At 38.3% G+C, this 16,322-nt stretch overlaps 2 protein-coding genes across 4 annotated transcripts in view; one reads left to right on the forward strand and one right to left on the reverse strand.

Moving 5' to 3' along the window:
* NCOA6 (nuclear receptor coactivator 6) overlaps nucleotides 1-16,322 on the reverse strand; it is a 97,205-nt gene that overhangs the window by 62,799 nt on the left and 18,084 nt on the right. For all 3 annotated transcript variants that reach the window (XM_082670248.1, XM_082670247.1, XM_082670249.1), the window contains exon 2: nucleotides 14,654-14,731. The gene's annotated coding sequence lies outside the window, so the exon portion shown is untranslated. The remainder of the gene's footprint in view (nucleotides 1-14,653; nucleotides 14,732-16,322) is intronic.
* Nucleotides 1,831-2,434, forward strand: LOC309833089 (NADH dehydrogenase [ubiquinone] 1 beta subcomplex subunit 11, mitochondrial-like). Its single transcript, XM_082671230.1, has one exon. It carries the CDS (start codon nucleotides 1,853-1,855, stop codon nucleotides 2,315-2,317), a length of 465 nt encoding a protein of 154 aa, XP_082527356.1. The 5' UTR covers nucleotides 1,831-1,852; the 3' UTR covers nucleotides 2,318-2,434.

Raw genomic sequence — 16,322 nt, forward strand, 5'->3', positions numbered from 1 at the left:
ACACCATGATCAAGTGGGATTTATCCCAGGGATGCAAGGATTCAATATATGCAAAACAATCAATGTGATACACCACATTAACAAATTAAGGAATAAAAACCATATGATCATCTCAATAGATGCAGAAAAAGCTTCTGACAAAATTCAACACCCATTTATGATAAAAACTCTCCAGAAAAGGGGCATAGAGGGAACCTACCTCAACATAATAAAGGCCATATATGACAAACCCACAGCAAGCATCACACTCAATGTTGAAAAACTGAAAGCATTTCCACTAGGATCAGGAACAAGACAAGGATGTCCACTCTCGCCACTCTTATTCAACATAGTTTTGGAAGTCCTAGCCACGGCAGTCAGAGAAGAAAAAGAAATAAAAGGAATACAAATTGGAAAAGAAGAAGTAAAGCTGTCACTGTTTGCCGATGACATGATACTATACATAGAAAATCCTAAAGATGCCACCAGAAAACTACTAGAACTAATCAATGAATCTGGTAAGGTTGCAGGATACAAAATTAATGCACAGAAATCTCTGGCATTCCTATACACCAACAACAAAAAATCAGAAAGAGAAATTAAGGAAACACTCCCATTTACCACTGCAACAAAAATAATAAAATGCCTAGAAATAAACCTGCCTAAGGGGGAGAAAAATTTATACTCAGAAAACTATAAAACACTGATGAAAGAAATCAAAGATGACATAAACAGATGGAGAAATACACCATATTCTTGGATCAGAAGAATCAATATTGTGAAAATGACTATACTACCCAAAGCAATCTACAGATTCAATGCAATCCCTATCAAACTACCAATGGCATTCTTCACAGGATTAGAACAAAAAATATTACTATTCGTATGGAAACACAAAAGACTCCGAATAGCCAAAGCAGTCTTGAGAAAGAAAAACGGAGTTGAAGGACTCAGGCTCCCTGACTTCAAACTACACCACAAAGCTACAGTAATCAAGACAGTATGGTACTGTCACAAAAACAGAAATATAGATCAACGGTACATGATAGAATGCCCACAGATAAACCCACGCACATACGGGAACCTAATTTATGACAAAGAAGGCAAGAATATACAATGGAGAAAAGACAGCCTCTTCAATAAGTGGTGCTGGGAAAACTGGACAGCTACATGTGAAAGAATGAAATTAGAACACTCCCTAACACCATACACAAAAATAAACTCCAAATGGATTAAAGACTTAAATGTAAGACCAGACACTGCAAAACTTTTAGAGGAAAACATAGGAAAAACACTCTGACATAAACCACAGCAAGATCTTTTTTGACCTACCTCCTAGAATAACGGAAATAAAAACAAAAATAAACAAATGGACCTAATTGAACTTGTAAGTTTTTGCACAGCAAAGGAAACCATAAACAAGCCAAAAAGACAACCCTCCAAATGGGAGAAAATACTTGCAAATGAAGCAACAAAGGATTAATCTCCAAAATATACAAATAGCTCATGGAGCTCAATATCAAAAAAACAAACAATCCAGTTAAAAAATGGGCGAAAGACCTAAATAGACATTTCACCGAGGAAGACATACAGATGGCCAAGAGGCACAAGAAAAGATGCTCAACATCACCAATTATTAAAGAAATGCAAATCAAAACTACAATGAGGCCATAGCCTGATCGAGAGGATAAGATGTCTTCCGTGAGGCCATGACAGAGGGAGGGAAAGAGGACGCCTCGCCATTTTGAAAACAAAATCTCGACTCGGGACCTATTGCGGCAGGGGCGGAGCGACAATTCTCACGCTCGGACCAGCTGCAGCTGCTCAGTCACATTTCCGCCCCCACCCCCGATAAACTGCAGAACGATCTGTCATGGTGGCCGGGATGTTAGGTTTGTGCGGCCGCCGCCTTTTGGCGGTGGCGGCGAGGCGAGGGCTCCCGGCTGCCCGTGTTTGCTGGGAATCCAGCTCCTCCAGGGCTGTGATCGCCCCGTCCGCTGTGGCGGGAAAGCGGCCGCCGGAACCGACTTTACACTGGCAGGAGGACCCAGATGCTGAGGACGAAAACCTCTACGAGAAGAACCCAGACTCCCACGGTTATGACAGGGACCCTGCTGTGGACCTCTGGAACATGCGGGTCGTCTTCTTCTTTGGCTTCTCCATCATCTTGGTCCTTGGCAGCACCTTTGTGGCTTATCTGCCTGATTACAGGATGCAGGAGTGGGCCCGCCGGGAAGCTGAGAGGCTTGTAAAATACCGAGAGGCCAATGGCCTCCCCATCATGGACTCCAACTGCTTCGACCCCAGCAAGATCCAGCTGCCAGAGGATGAGGACTGACCGGTTACTGAAAGGGGCTTAAGAAGCACCACCTTCTCCACCCCTTGTCTGCCATTCTGCCCTCTCTTCAGAGCACCTAATTAAAGGGACTGAAACTGTGAAAAAAAAAAAAAAAAACTACAATGAGGTATCACCTCATGCCATACAGAATGGCCATTATCAAAAAAGCTATAAACAATAAATGCTGGAAAGGATGTGGTGAAAAGGGAACCCTCCTGCACTGTTGGTGGGAATGTAAATTGATACAGCCACTGTGGAGAACAGTATGGAGGTTCCTTAAAAAACTAAAAATAGAACTACCATATGACCCAGCAATCCCACTACTGAGTATATACCCTGAGAAAACCATAATTCAAAAAGAGACATGCACCCCAATGTTCACTGCAGCACTATTTACAATAGACAGGACATGGAAGCAACCTAAGTGTCCACTGACAGATGAATGGATAAAGATGTAGCACATATATACAATGGAGTATTACTCAGCCATAAAAAGAAACGAAATTGAGTTGTTTGTAGTGATGTGGATGGATCTAGAGTCTGTCATACAGAGTGAAGTAAGTCAGAAAAACAAATATTGTATGCTAACGCATATATATGGAATCTAAAAAAAAAAAAATGGTACTGATGAACCTAGTTGCAGGGCAGGAATAAAGAGGTAGACATAGAGAATGGACTTGATGACATGGGGTGGGAGGGCGAAGCTGGGGTGAAGTGAGAGTAGCATCAGCATATATACACTACCAAATGTAAAATAGTTGGCTGGTGGGAAGCAGAAGCATAGCACAGGGAGATCGGTTTGGTGCTTTGCGATGACCTAGAGGGGTGGGATAGGGAGGATGGGAAGGAGGCTCAAGTGGGAGGGGATATGGGGACATGTGTATGCATATGGCTGATTCACTTTGTTGTACAACAGAAACTAACACAGTATTGTGAAGCAATTATAAATAAATAAAATGATAAATAAAGCAATTATAAATAAATAAAGAGCTATTAAAAAAACAACCCATACCCCCAGGTAGGCAACCCACAAAGGACAAGATAATCACAATTTCATAGGTTCTCCCCCAGGAGCGGGGGGTTAAAGAACCACATCAGGATCCCCAGCCCAGGGATTCTGCACCGGGAAGATGAGCCCCCAGAATACCTGGCTTTGAAGGCCAGCAGGGCTTATGTACAGAAGAACTGGAAAGCTATAGGAAACAGAGACTCTGGTCTTAAAGGGTGCATGCCAAATCTCACATGCTCTCCAAGCACAGAGGCAGTAACTTGAAAGAAGCCTGAGTCAGAACCACTTGCTAATCTTGGACAGCCTCCTGGAGAAGTAGGCATCAACTGGGGCACCACCTGGGGACACAGACATTGGCAGCAGCCATATGGGGGAGCTTGTTTTACCATGAGGACACTGGTGCTGGCAAGAGCCATTTTGGAGTACTCCCTCTAGCCTATTAGTGCCAGGGTCTTCCCCACCCACCAGCGGGCCAACACCAGCCTCAGCCCCCTAGGGATCTGGCCCTCCCACCCATGGGCCAACACCAGCCCAGAGACCCCTAGGGCCCTGTAGCCAGTTGCACCAGGACCCAGCCCCACCACCAGTGGGTTGGCAGCCACCCCATGAGGCAGGACCTGGCAGCCAACTAGGCTGGGAGCCAGCCCTGCCTACCAGCATGTCCACAGTACTTGGCCCCGCCACAAAAGAATGACCCACACAGCCCACACAGTGGGCACCTCAAGAGTATATAGCTCTAGTGACCAGAGGGTAGTATGCTGCTGAGCCCCACAGGACATCTCCTACATAAGGCCATGTCTCCCAAATGTAACTGACCTACCTAATACATAGAAATAAACAGAAGTTTAGGCAAAACAAGGAGATAGACGAATATGTTCCAAACAAAGGAACAAGACAAAACCAAAGAAGAAGAACTAAACCAAGTGGAGATATGCAATCTACCTGACAAAGAGTGTAAGGTAATTATCATAAGATACTCAACAAACATGGGAGAATGAATTAACAAAGTGAGAAATTTAACAGAGTCAGAAAATATAAAGAAGAACCAAACAGAGCTGAAGGACACAATAAATGAAAAAATACACCAGTCATAATCAACAGCAGATTAGATGATACAGAGGAATGGATGAGCAAACTGGAAGTCAGAGTAGTGGAAATTATACAAGCTGAACAGAAAAAAGAATTTAGAAAAATGACGTTAGCTTGAGAGACCTCTGGGAAAACTTAAAGCATATTAACATTTGCAGTTTAGAGGCCCAAGAAGGAGAAGACAGAAAGGGGTAGAGAATTTATTTGAAAAATAATAGTTGAAAACTTCCCTAACCTGGGAAAGGGCACAGACATCCACATCTAGGAAGTACAGAGAGTCCCAAACAAGATGAACCCAAAGAGGTCCACACCAAGACAAATTATAATTAAAACGTCAAAAATTAAAGATAAAGAGAGAATCTTAAAAGCAGCAAGAGTCGGGAGTTCCCTGGTCGTCTAGTGGTTAGGATTTGGATCTTTCACTGCCGTGGCCAGGGTTCAATTCCTGAGATTTCACAAGCCACACTGCATGGCCAAAAAAAGAAAAAAAAGCAGCAAGAGAAAAATCAATTAGTTACATACAAAGGAACCCTCATAGGACCATGAGCTGACTTTTCAGCAGAAACTATACAGGACAGAAGCAAGTGGCACGATATAATCAAAGTGATGAAAGGAAAAAAACCCTACAACCAAGAATAGTCTACCCAGCAAGGCTATCATTCAGATTTGAAGGAGAGATAAACAGCTTTGCAGATAAGCAAAGGCTAAAAGTTTAGCACCAGTAAACTGGCTTTACAAGAAATGTTAAAAGGACTTCTCTAAAAGGAAAAGAAAAGACCACAACTAGAACTATCAAAATTATGGGGAATTCCCTGACGATCCAGTGGTTAGGACTCCACGCCTCCACTGCAGAATGCATGGGTTCGATCCCTGGTCAGCAAACTAATAAGATCCCACAAGCTGTGTGGCGTGGCAAAAAAACAAAACAACAACAACAAAACCCCCTCATTTATAAAGGAAAACAACAGTAAAGATAGATCAACCACTTATAAAGCTAGTATGAAGGTTAAAAGGTAATAGTAGTAAAATCATCTCTATCCACAATAAGTAGTTAAGGGATACACAAAACAAAAAGAGGTAAAATATGATGCCAAAACATTAAACGTGGTTGGGGGGGGAGTAAAAGTGCAGGGTTGTTAGAATGTGTTTAAACTTAAAATAATGCACACGCACATATATAGCTGTATATGAACCTCATGGTAACCATAAAACAAAAATCTATAATATACACATACAAAATAGAAAGGAATCCAAACATAACACTAAAGATAGTCATCAAATCACAAGGGAAGAGAGCAAAATAAAGAAGGAACTAAAAAGAACTACAGAAACAACCAGAAAACAATTAACAAAATGGCGGTAAGTACAAACTATTAATGATTAAATGTAAATGGACTAAATGCTCAAAAGACAAAGAGTGGTTGAATAGATACAAAAACAACACCCGTATACATACTACCTACAAGAGACTCACAATCTAAAGACACACACAGACTGAACATGAGGGGATGAAATAAGGTATTCCTTGCAAATGGAAACAAAAAGAAAGCTGGGGTAGCAATACTTGTATCAAACAAAATAGACTTTAAAACAAAGACTAACCAAGACTATCTTAAACCTTGGCTCTTTGATTTCAATGTTACCATATTTCCCTGAGAAACTGGAACTCAACTGGTATAAGATCTTTAACTCTTCCTTCTTCCATTAGTAGCTATTCTCCACACTCTTCTCTCATCTTCCTTCTTTCAAAAAGTTAACATCAAGCTGGGAGCTAAAATGGAGGCTATAACAATGCCTGGTTCATCTCTATCATCACCTCCACCCTAATTTTTCATTGATATATTTAAGGAAACACTAAGAGTCAAAGTTATCAACAGCACTGGAAACTAAGACTGCTGCTCAAAGAACTGTTGGACTCATATATGACTTTTCTGCCAAACAGCAGGCAGGAATGGGGCTTTAGATAGAGTAGAGCCAGCAGGAAGGTAACAGATTTTTAACTAACCTCCTCCAACTACCTGCTCCAAAACAGCTTTCTCCAGAGGCAGCAATGGCAGTGGTAAGTCACATCACCCTACTGTGAGAGACTCACTTAGTATGGTCAGGGCTATTACATGCCCACAGCCTTCCTTCTCTACTTCAGATTCTATAACATACAAAGTAGTACATACACCCTGAGATTTGAAAGCAATTGCAGGAAGGGCTGAGAGAGCAAAAGCCCTGGGAGCATTACATTCTGGAAATCACAGTTATTTGCAGCCTAGGCTTCAAATGATCAAAAAACAAACCCTCTTTTCCAAAGTCAAATTACCACGTCAGAGGACGGGCTTTCCCCTACTCAATCCAGCAGGAAACACATAAATGACTGCTGCACACTAGAAAGTATTCAGAAACTATGTGCATCCGTTAGTCCTTTAGTTTAACATCCGATAGGAGAATTCCTACAGCTACCAAATAGCCAATGAAGGAAACTGTCTACCCTATTTGGCACATACTAGACCTGTATACCCCCCTCCTTATTCAAGGAAGAATAATTGAGGGAAGAGATAGAAAAACATTCTGTAACATAAAAGAAGAGAAACTCTGCATCTGTAATTCAGAAAATGAATATATAAGGAGCAACAGGTTAAATTTTAGAAATCAACTACGTTACTCTCAACAAATTTGATAAAACACACTGAAATAAGAGTTCAAAGTTCACAGGCAGAAATGAAAAGAACTAGTTGAGATGCAGGCAGAAATAAGACAGGGGGAAAAGAAAGGTAAAAACTACAAATATTCTGTAACAGAATTCAAATCTTTACTAGAAAAAGTAAAGAGCAGAATACTTAATTAGAAATGTGGAGACAACAAATTTGAGAAATTCTTCCAGAATGGAGAAGGAAAGGACAAAGTAATGAAAAGTATGAGAGGATTGACAAGGAGAGAAGAGAGAAATAAACTTCAAATAATTTGTTATCCCTGAAACAAATGGACAGAAATAATAATTAAAGATTTTTTAGAAAGGAAATGTAAGCTTTCCTGAGTCAGAGAATCTTCTGCATCTCCAGCTCTGAAGAGCTTACAAAAGACCAGGCAAAATTACTAAAAAGATAGTGACAACTGGATTTGTTCTAGTGAAATTTTCAGATTTCAAGGATAAAGAAAATGCCCCAAATCACTCAAGAAGGAAAAAACAAGTCATACATAGAGGACCAAAATTCGGTCTGGCCACAGATTTTTGCTTTGCAAGACCACAAGATAATGGCAAAATATTAAAGAATTAATAGTGGAAAAAATAATGTGACCTAATAATCCTGCTCCCTCCCCCACCAAGTTGTCATTCAGTGTGAAATCAATATAATGATACTTTCAGATGTATATCAATCATGTACTTTTCACAAAAATATTATCTGAATAATAATTAACCAAAAACAAAGACCTTGAGAATAGGAAGCAAGAAATGAAATCAGTTAAACATAGGGCTAAGTCTAAATAACTGTTACAAATGATTAGCACCAAACGTTATTTTTTAAAAATGATTATTCAAAAGGAAGGTAAGGTACAAAATAAAGATGAACTATTATCAGTCACCATCATCTTCGAGTACTACGAACAATTTTGCTAAAATGCTCTGTCATTAATTTAATGGGTTACCCCTCCCCTCTCCATTAAACGATAGAGTTTTAGACTAGGTCAAGGAACACTGGTCTATTCTAGATACCTCATACAATAAGAACCATAAAATAAGTGGCCTTTTGTGACTGGCTTCTTTCACTTAGCTTCATTTCTCCAAGGTGTTGTAGCAAGTAACAGTACTTCATCTTTTAAATTACCAAATAATATCCCTTTGTATGGAAATACCATATTCATTCATTCATTCATTCATTCATCAGTTAATAGACATTTGGGTTGTTTCCACCATTCACTATTATGAATAATGCTGCTATGAATATTTGTGTACAAGTTTTGGTGGAGATATGTTTTCATTTCTCTTGCGTGTATATATATACCTAGAAGTGAAATTGCTGGGTTATATGTTATCTCTATACTTAACCTTTCGAGGAATTGCCAGACTGTTTTCCAAAGGAGTTACACCATTTTCCATTCCCATCAGCAGTATACAAGGGTTCCAATTTCTCCACATCCTCACCAACATTTGTTATCCTTCTGATTATAGCCATCCTAGTGGGTGTGAAATTGTATCTCATTGTGGTTTTGATTTGCATTTCCCTGATGGCTAAAGGTGTTGAGCATATTTTCATGTTTACTGGCCACTGGCATGATTTCTTTGGGGTAATATCTATTCAAATCCTTTGCCAATTTCTAAATTAGGATGTTTGTCTTTTTATTACTGAATTTTAAGAGTTCTTGATAAATTTTAGATATAAATTCCTTTTCAGATATATGATTTACAAATATTGTCTTCCGTTTTGTGGGTTGCTGTAGGTGACTTTTCTTTTTATTTAGTTCTCTTCTGATTGTTCATTAATGGATGTTGTGTCATATTTCTTTACAGGAGATGACTTTGTTTTGTAGTTGGGACAAACTGGTTGAGTATTTGGAAAAAATTTTATAAGTTCTCACTTCAGGACTTCCCTCGTGATCCAGTGGTTAAGACTCCGTGCTTCCACTGCAGGGGGCACAGGTTCGATCCCTGGCTGGGGAAGTTCCACATGCTGCCACGATGCAACCAAAAAAAAAAAAAATTCTCCTCACTTCATAATTGTCCTAGTCTGTCCGAGCTGCTATAACAAAATTCCATAAACTGGATGGCTTATAAACAACAGAAATTTACTTCTCATAGTTCTGGAAGCTGAGAGGTCCAAGATCACTGTGCCAGCGTGGTTGGGTTACAATCTGCCAACTTCTTGCAGTGTCCTCATGTGGTGGAAGGGGCTAGGGAGCTCTGTGTGATCTCTCTTATAAGAGCGCTAATCCCATTCATGACTGCATGAGGGCTCCACCCTCATGACCTAAGCACCTCCCAAGAGGCCCACCTTCTAATACCATCATATTGGGCATTATGACTTTGAAATATGAATTTGGGGGGAACACAAACATTCAGACCTTATCAACAATGTATACTAAAAAATTCTGACTAAAAAGTTAAATGCAGGGACTTCTCTGGCAGGCCACTGGTTAAGACTCTGTGCTTCCACTGCAGGGGACGTGGGTTTGATCCCTGGTCCGGGAACTATGATCCCACATGCCGCGTGGTGTGGCCAAAAAAAAAAAAGCTTAAGTTAAATATAAAAAATAAAATCATAAAACTACAATCACAGGCTGGTTATATATTCATATATAGTATATTTATCATTTCACGGACTGAAGAGCTAAAGCAAAATATAGATTTTATCATATAATTTCATTATTATTTTTAAAATTTTGCAGGACAAAGTACACAAGAGTAAAAAGGCAAAATACAAGTTGGGAATTATATTTGTAAATAACAAAAGGTTAATAAACTTAACATTAAAGTCCTCTTAAAAATTAAGGAAAACATTAACATCCCAACAGAAAAATTGGCCCCCCAAATGGAAAATTTATAAAATTAGAAATAAAAATCATCAATAACTATATGAAAAGTTTTTTCATTTCATAAGTAATCAAAAAAAAGCAGATGAAATATGCCTTTCTTCCAACATCAAATGGCAAATATTTTTAAAATGAAATACTCAAATGTGGCAAAGGTACAATGAAATAGATTAACATTCATATTTTGCTTTTACATGTTCATTCTCCTTAACATCATAACTAATCCTAACCTCTAGGAATCTAACTCAATAAATAATGAGAGATGTGGTTAAAGATTTATATTTGAAGGTGTTTATCAAAATATTAATAATAGTGAAAAACTGGAAGCTAGCTCAAGGCTCTACAGCAGAAGTGGTTAATCAATTTAAATGTACTCAAATACTGCTTCTCCATTAAAATTCATGTTTTCAGGAATACTTAACATCATGGGAAATGTTCACATTTTAAATATAAGAAGTATATAAAACTGATTCATTATTTCAATTTTCTTAATGTTGGTACACATGTTGGGAAAAAGACAAAGGAAACTCAATAATAAGACAAACAACCCAATAAAAAATGGGCAGAAGATTTGAACAGATACATTACAATAAGCACACGAAAAGATGTTCAACATCATTGATCATCAGGAGAATGCAAATTAAAGCTACACCTGCTATAATGGCTGAAATTAAAAAGAATGATAATATCAAATGTTGACAAAGATGCAGAGCAACTGAAACTCTCATATGGTGGGAATGTAAAAAGGTACAAACAATTTGGCAGTTTAAAGTTATAAAGTTTCTTATCAGAAGACCCAGCAATCTCACTCTTAGGTATTTACCCCAAATAAATGAAAACATGTCTACACAAAGACTTGCCTATGAAAATTAATAGCAACTTTATCTACAATAGCCTCAACTGAAAGTAAACGAAACAAATCAAATGTCTATCAGTTAGCAAATGGATAAACTGAAGTATATCCCTACAATAGAATACTGCCAAATAATAAACAGGATCAACTACTGAAAGGATTCTCAACCAGTGTAGGGAGGAGATTTGGTCCCCTATTGGACATCTGGCAACGTCTGGAGACATTTCTGATTCTTAGAAATGGGGAGGGGAGTGCTAATGGCTTCTAGTGGACAACGGTCAGGAATACTGCTAAATAACCCACAATGCACAGGACAATCTCCAAGACAAAGAATTATCCTGTCCAAAATGTCCACAGTGCCAAGTCTGAAGAACTCTGAACTGCTGATACAGGCAACAACATGAATGAATCTCAAAAACTTCATGGTGATCAAAAGAATATTTCTATGATATTCTAGAACAGGCAAAACCAACCTACAGTAACAGACATCAGATGGGTGCTTGCCTGAGACTGGGGTGGGGACTGATTGCACAGGGATGAGGTACCTTTGGAGTGAAAATGGTCTATATCTTGATTGTGGGGATATATACATCTGTTCCAATGAAAACTGTACACATAAAATTAGTGCATCTTACTGTATGTAAATTTTAGATATAAGATTAGTAAAAAATAAATTGTGGAAGCTGGGTGAAAGGTACATGGGGGTTCATGATAGTATTCTCCTTTCATATCTGTCTCAATTTCCACGACAAAATGTTTTTTTAAAAAATACACATGTATATAAACACTAAATGATACAGGGAGAGGCCTTAATTGAATCTTTAAACACACACACACACACAGGCACGCACACACACACACAAAACCCACTCAAGATTAAAATCTCATTGTGAGAATGATCTTTGTGTTATGTATCTGCTCTTGAAGGGGAAAGAAGCTGATGTGAAAGACAGAAGGAAGAAAGAGATATAGTTTGATACAGGGAACGTAAAGAAAATTTCACAAACTACTCCTCACCACCACCACTCTTTTTAATGTCCCATTTAGTCCCAGCCTGGCACTAAGCCATGTCTTCTGTGGTAGACAGACTTCTAATATGGCCACCAATTATCCCAGCCTCCTGGTATTCATGCCCTCGTGTAATCTCCCCTGCCCCCTCTTCCCCCTGAGGGATGGCCTAGTGACTTACTTCTAACCAAAAAAATACAGCAAAAGTGATGGGACAGCACGTCCATGATTAGGTTATAAAAGAATGAGACTTTCATCTCCCTAGGAGGCTCTACTGCCTTCTCAGCTTGCCATGTTGGAGAGGCTACAAGGCAAGAAACTGACAACCAGTAGCTAGTGAGAAACCAAGGCCTTAAATCCAACATCCCTTGAGGAAGTTAATTCTGCCAACAACCAAGTAAGCTTAGAGGAAATCCGTCTTCAGTCAATCACTGAGATGAGACTCCAGTCCTGGCTGACACCTTGACTGCTGCCTGTAAGAGACCCTGAAACAGAGGGCCCACCTAAGCCAGATTCCTGACCCATGGAAACTGTGCCCTAATAAATGTGTGTTGTTTTAAGCTGCTAAATCTGTGGTAATTTGTTATGCAACAATAGATAACTAATGCACCCTCCCTGGAAATCCTGCTGAACATTCACTTCTTTTTAAATTATTTGGCAGTTTCTTAACAAGTTAGATACACCATACAGCCTAGCAGTACAACTGTTAGGGATTTACTCCAGAATAAGTGAAAATATATCTATACAATGATTTGCACAAAAATGCTTACAGTAGCTTTATTCACAATCATCAAATACTGGAAACAACTCAACTGTCTATCACAGGTGAACAGATAAACAAGCATGGTATACCCATACAACAAAACACTACTCATTCAAAAGGAATGAACCACTGACACATGCAACAACATGGATAAATATCAAAATCATTCTGTTGAAAAATAAAATAAAATAAAATGTTTAGACTAATGTTGGCCCACTATAAAAGCTCAATAAACACCAGCTATAATAAAAAAAGAAAAAAGAAATTTAGAGCCATATCTGGCATGTATTAAATGCTCAATAAATGTTAGTCATTTTCATTAAAAAAAATCATTCTGCTGAGTGAAAGAAGCTAGACTCATAACAGAACATAATGTATCAATGCATTTACATAAGTTCTGGAAAATGCAAAGCAATATATAGGTGGAGGGGCTAGGAGGGACAGACTGCAGGGAATATAAGGAATTTCTTAGGAAGATGGAAATTTTCTGTATCTTGGTTGTGACAGGTGTTTCATAATAAATACTGTAAACTAATAAGAACATCTGTCAAAATTCACTGAAACATGTTTCACTTTTAAATGGTGCAGTTTACTGTATGTAAATTATACCTCATTAAGTTGACCAAAAATAATAATAATAATAATAACCTTCTTTGTCAAGTCTTCTTTAACTACATCTAATGCAGCTGATTCCATTATTCTACCTTAGCCCCCATACAACACTCTATATTTAAATTATTCAAACTACCGAGAATCTGGAGTGTCTTGAATTCTACAGTAGCTAAAAGTTACAGAACACTATTATGTGCAAGGCACTGTTCTAAGCACTTTGTATTATTAACTCAATTAGTTCCCCCCAAAACCCCATGTAATAGATTCTATTACCCCCCTTGTACAAATGAGGACACTGAGGTATTAGAGAAGTAACTTGTTTAAGGTTTTACAGCTAGTAAGTGACAGAGCTGTGACTGGAGCCCGGTCAATTAGTCATAGAGGCTGGGCTCTTCACTACCACCACCACCCCACTCTATACCTCAGACCACTCGAGTATTAGGTAAAAGCATACTCTCAGCTCACTAGAGACTAATAGGTTCATCCACTCATTCAACAAATATTTAAGCATATAGCACATGTTAGTTATTGTTCTAAATGCTAAAGATATAATGGTGAAAAAAATATAGACATGGTACCTGCTTTTACAGAGCTTTCATTCTAGTAAAAATTTAGGTTTAAAGTACAGGATTCTAAAACAAAATATTTATCCCTTATTTATATATTTATCCAAATATTTACGCAAAAAAATTCACAAGGTGCGTAGTGGCCAGATCTGCTTTAACTAGCTAAAACGGTGATTCCCAAACTTGGCAGCACTTTAGAATCACCTTGGGATCTTCTAAAAATTCCCAGGCCATACCCCCACAATCTAGGGTGGGGGGTGGTGGTAGGGAGGGGGAACAAAGACATTAGTACTTTGCAAAGCTCCAAAGGTGATTCCAATGTAAAGACAAGTTTGGGAAATCACTAAGCTTGAGTTTTTATCGGTCTGAATAATGATAAAGTTCATTCATGGTGATGCAGACAAGGGTAAAAGAAAAGAAAACAAACAAACAAAACCCATATATACTTGCCCTTCCCTTAACCAGAGATATGCAAGGTAAAGGTAGCTTTGTTTTACCCCAATGTTATGAATTCTGAGAACATTAGAAAGAGGGCCATATAATTATTTTCCTTCTTGGATTTATCCATGCCTCCATCACCCACCAGAATCACAGACAACTGAGATATTCACCTTTTCATCTTTTCCTGGTACTTTCCATGGAACCAATAAAGAATTCTGCCATATTATATATATTCAGCATAACTGATAAAGATATAACAACTGCTTTTATATTAAGCAGCTCTTATTTAATTCAGTCACTTTGGGTCCAATCCACATGCCAAATGCAGCTTGCCGAAGTAAAATACCCTGTGGACACTGAGATCAAAATGGCTTCTTTTTTTAAAAAAAGTCTACTTCCTAATTCAATTCTTTGTTTAGGCTGAATCCAAATCTTTTATAACTCGAACTTGCATTTGTGTACTACAGAATCAACAGACCTGTTTAAGAACTCTCTGACCACTCTCAGAAAAGATAGTCAGAAGTTGAGTAGGACCCCTCTCCATTCCATCCAGGACCTAGACAGAAAGGAAAAAGGGCAAAGAGGAAGAAGAAAAACATCAGAAGACTTAATATATAATCCCAATAAACCTATTCAAAGCAAATTTTTGTGACTGGCCAAATTCCTTCTATCACTGTTTCTGTTAATTTCACTCTAGAAAGAGTTGTGAAAGACATGAGATTACCTACAGCCTCAAGTCCAGTGATTTCTTTTAAAGGAAAGCTTATCATAATCACCAAGGAAGCTTTTTCAAAATACAACAGCAGTGGTCATACAAGTATGTTCTTTTTATAATTCATTATCCTTATGATTTGTGCACTTCGCATTATGTGTGTTATACTTCAAGTAACAAATATCAAAAAACAGATACATTTGTCCTGGGCAGAACCCCTGAAGAATTCTAATTAAGAAGGTAGCAGAAAACAGTCCCACAGAGGTTAGTAAACCTCTTTTACATGATTTGCCCTAGTTACATGATTTGCCCTAGGTCACATATGTCATTAGCTACAGACTTAGTCCTTCTTGTCATTTTCCTACTCTTTCTGTTGTAAAACTGTAAATATGCTAATAATATTAAACTTTTAAATTTAACATTTACTCTCCTTATTCTCTGAAAAAAAATTTTATTACATGCAACTACTGCAAAAAACAAACAAGGAAACAAATAAATGGGAAACACAGATGTCCTGGGTTCACAACTGTGCACCATCGCAGCTGTTGCACCACCCATATAAGGAAATTAAATAAAGTCTAATGCTCATCCAATGATTTCCTAACTGCAGTATCCATTTTTTATGCTTCAATACAAATGTCAAATGATTAGTAGTAAAATTAACTGAATAAATCTTGAGAACAGACTAGCATTATTTATAATAATGAAACACAGGTTGACAGAAAGGAAAAAGAGCCAGGCTGAGCATGGCAGGATGAGTGTGCCCCAAGTTCTAGTTGTGACCTTCTCATAAAGTTGTATGATTTGGAGCAGGGTACAATCTCTCTGTGCCTAAGACACCTAAATTATAAAATGAGAGGATGGATCACTAAGCTAGCGCTAAAGAGAATCACAGGTTCCTTCTAGATTTAAGAAAACTCAAAGACTGTTTATCAGGAAATATAATTATTTTCTATATGCTTTCACATTAACAAATAATATCTCTACTCAAATGTTTTAAGTAGCTTTGTAAAATAAGAATCCTAGAATTCCTCTGGCATCTGATTCATAAACACAAGCATATTCTTCAGCTTGTGTCAAATACAAATCTCCTAGATTTGTTGTCTAGGTGCAAGATGTCTCCCTCTCAAATATGGCTAATAACAATACCCTTGATACTTTTCCACCACCACCATAAGACTTTTTTTGCATGAGTTTAACTTTATATTTTGAAATCATTTCAGACTTGCAGAGCACAAGCTATTTTTTAAATAGAAAATATATGTGTAAAGAAGTCCCTCACAGGGGGCTTCCCTGGTGGCACAGTGGTTAAGAATCCGCCTGCCAATGGAGGGGACACGGGTTCAAGCCCTGGTCCAGGAAGATCCCACATGCCACGGAGCAACTAAGCCCGTGCACCACTACTACTGAGCCTGTGGGCCACAACTACTGAAGC

Source organism: Grampus griseus (genome assembly GCF_964374135.1).
Source record: "Grampus griseus genome assembly, chromosome: 14".
NCBI lineage: Eukaryota > Metazoa > Chordata > Mammalia > Artiodactyla > Delphinidae > Grampus > Grampus griseus.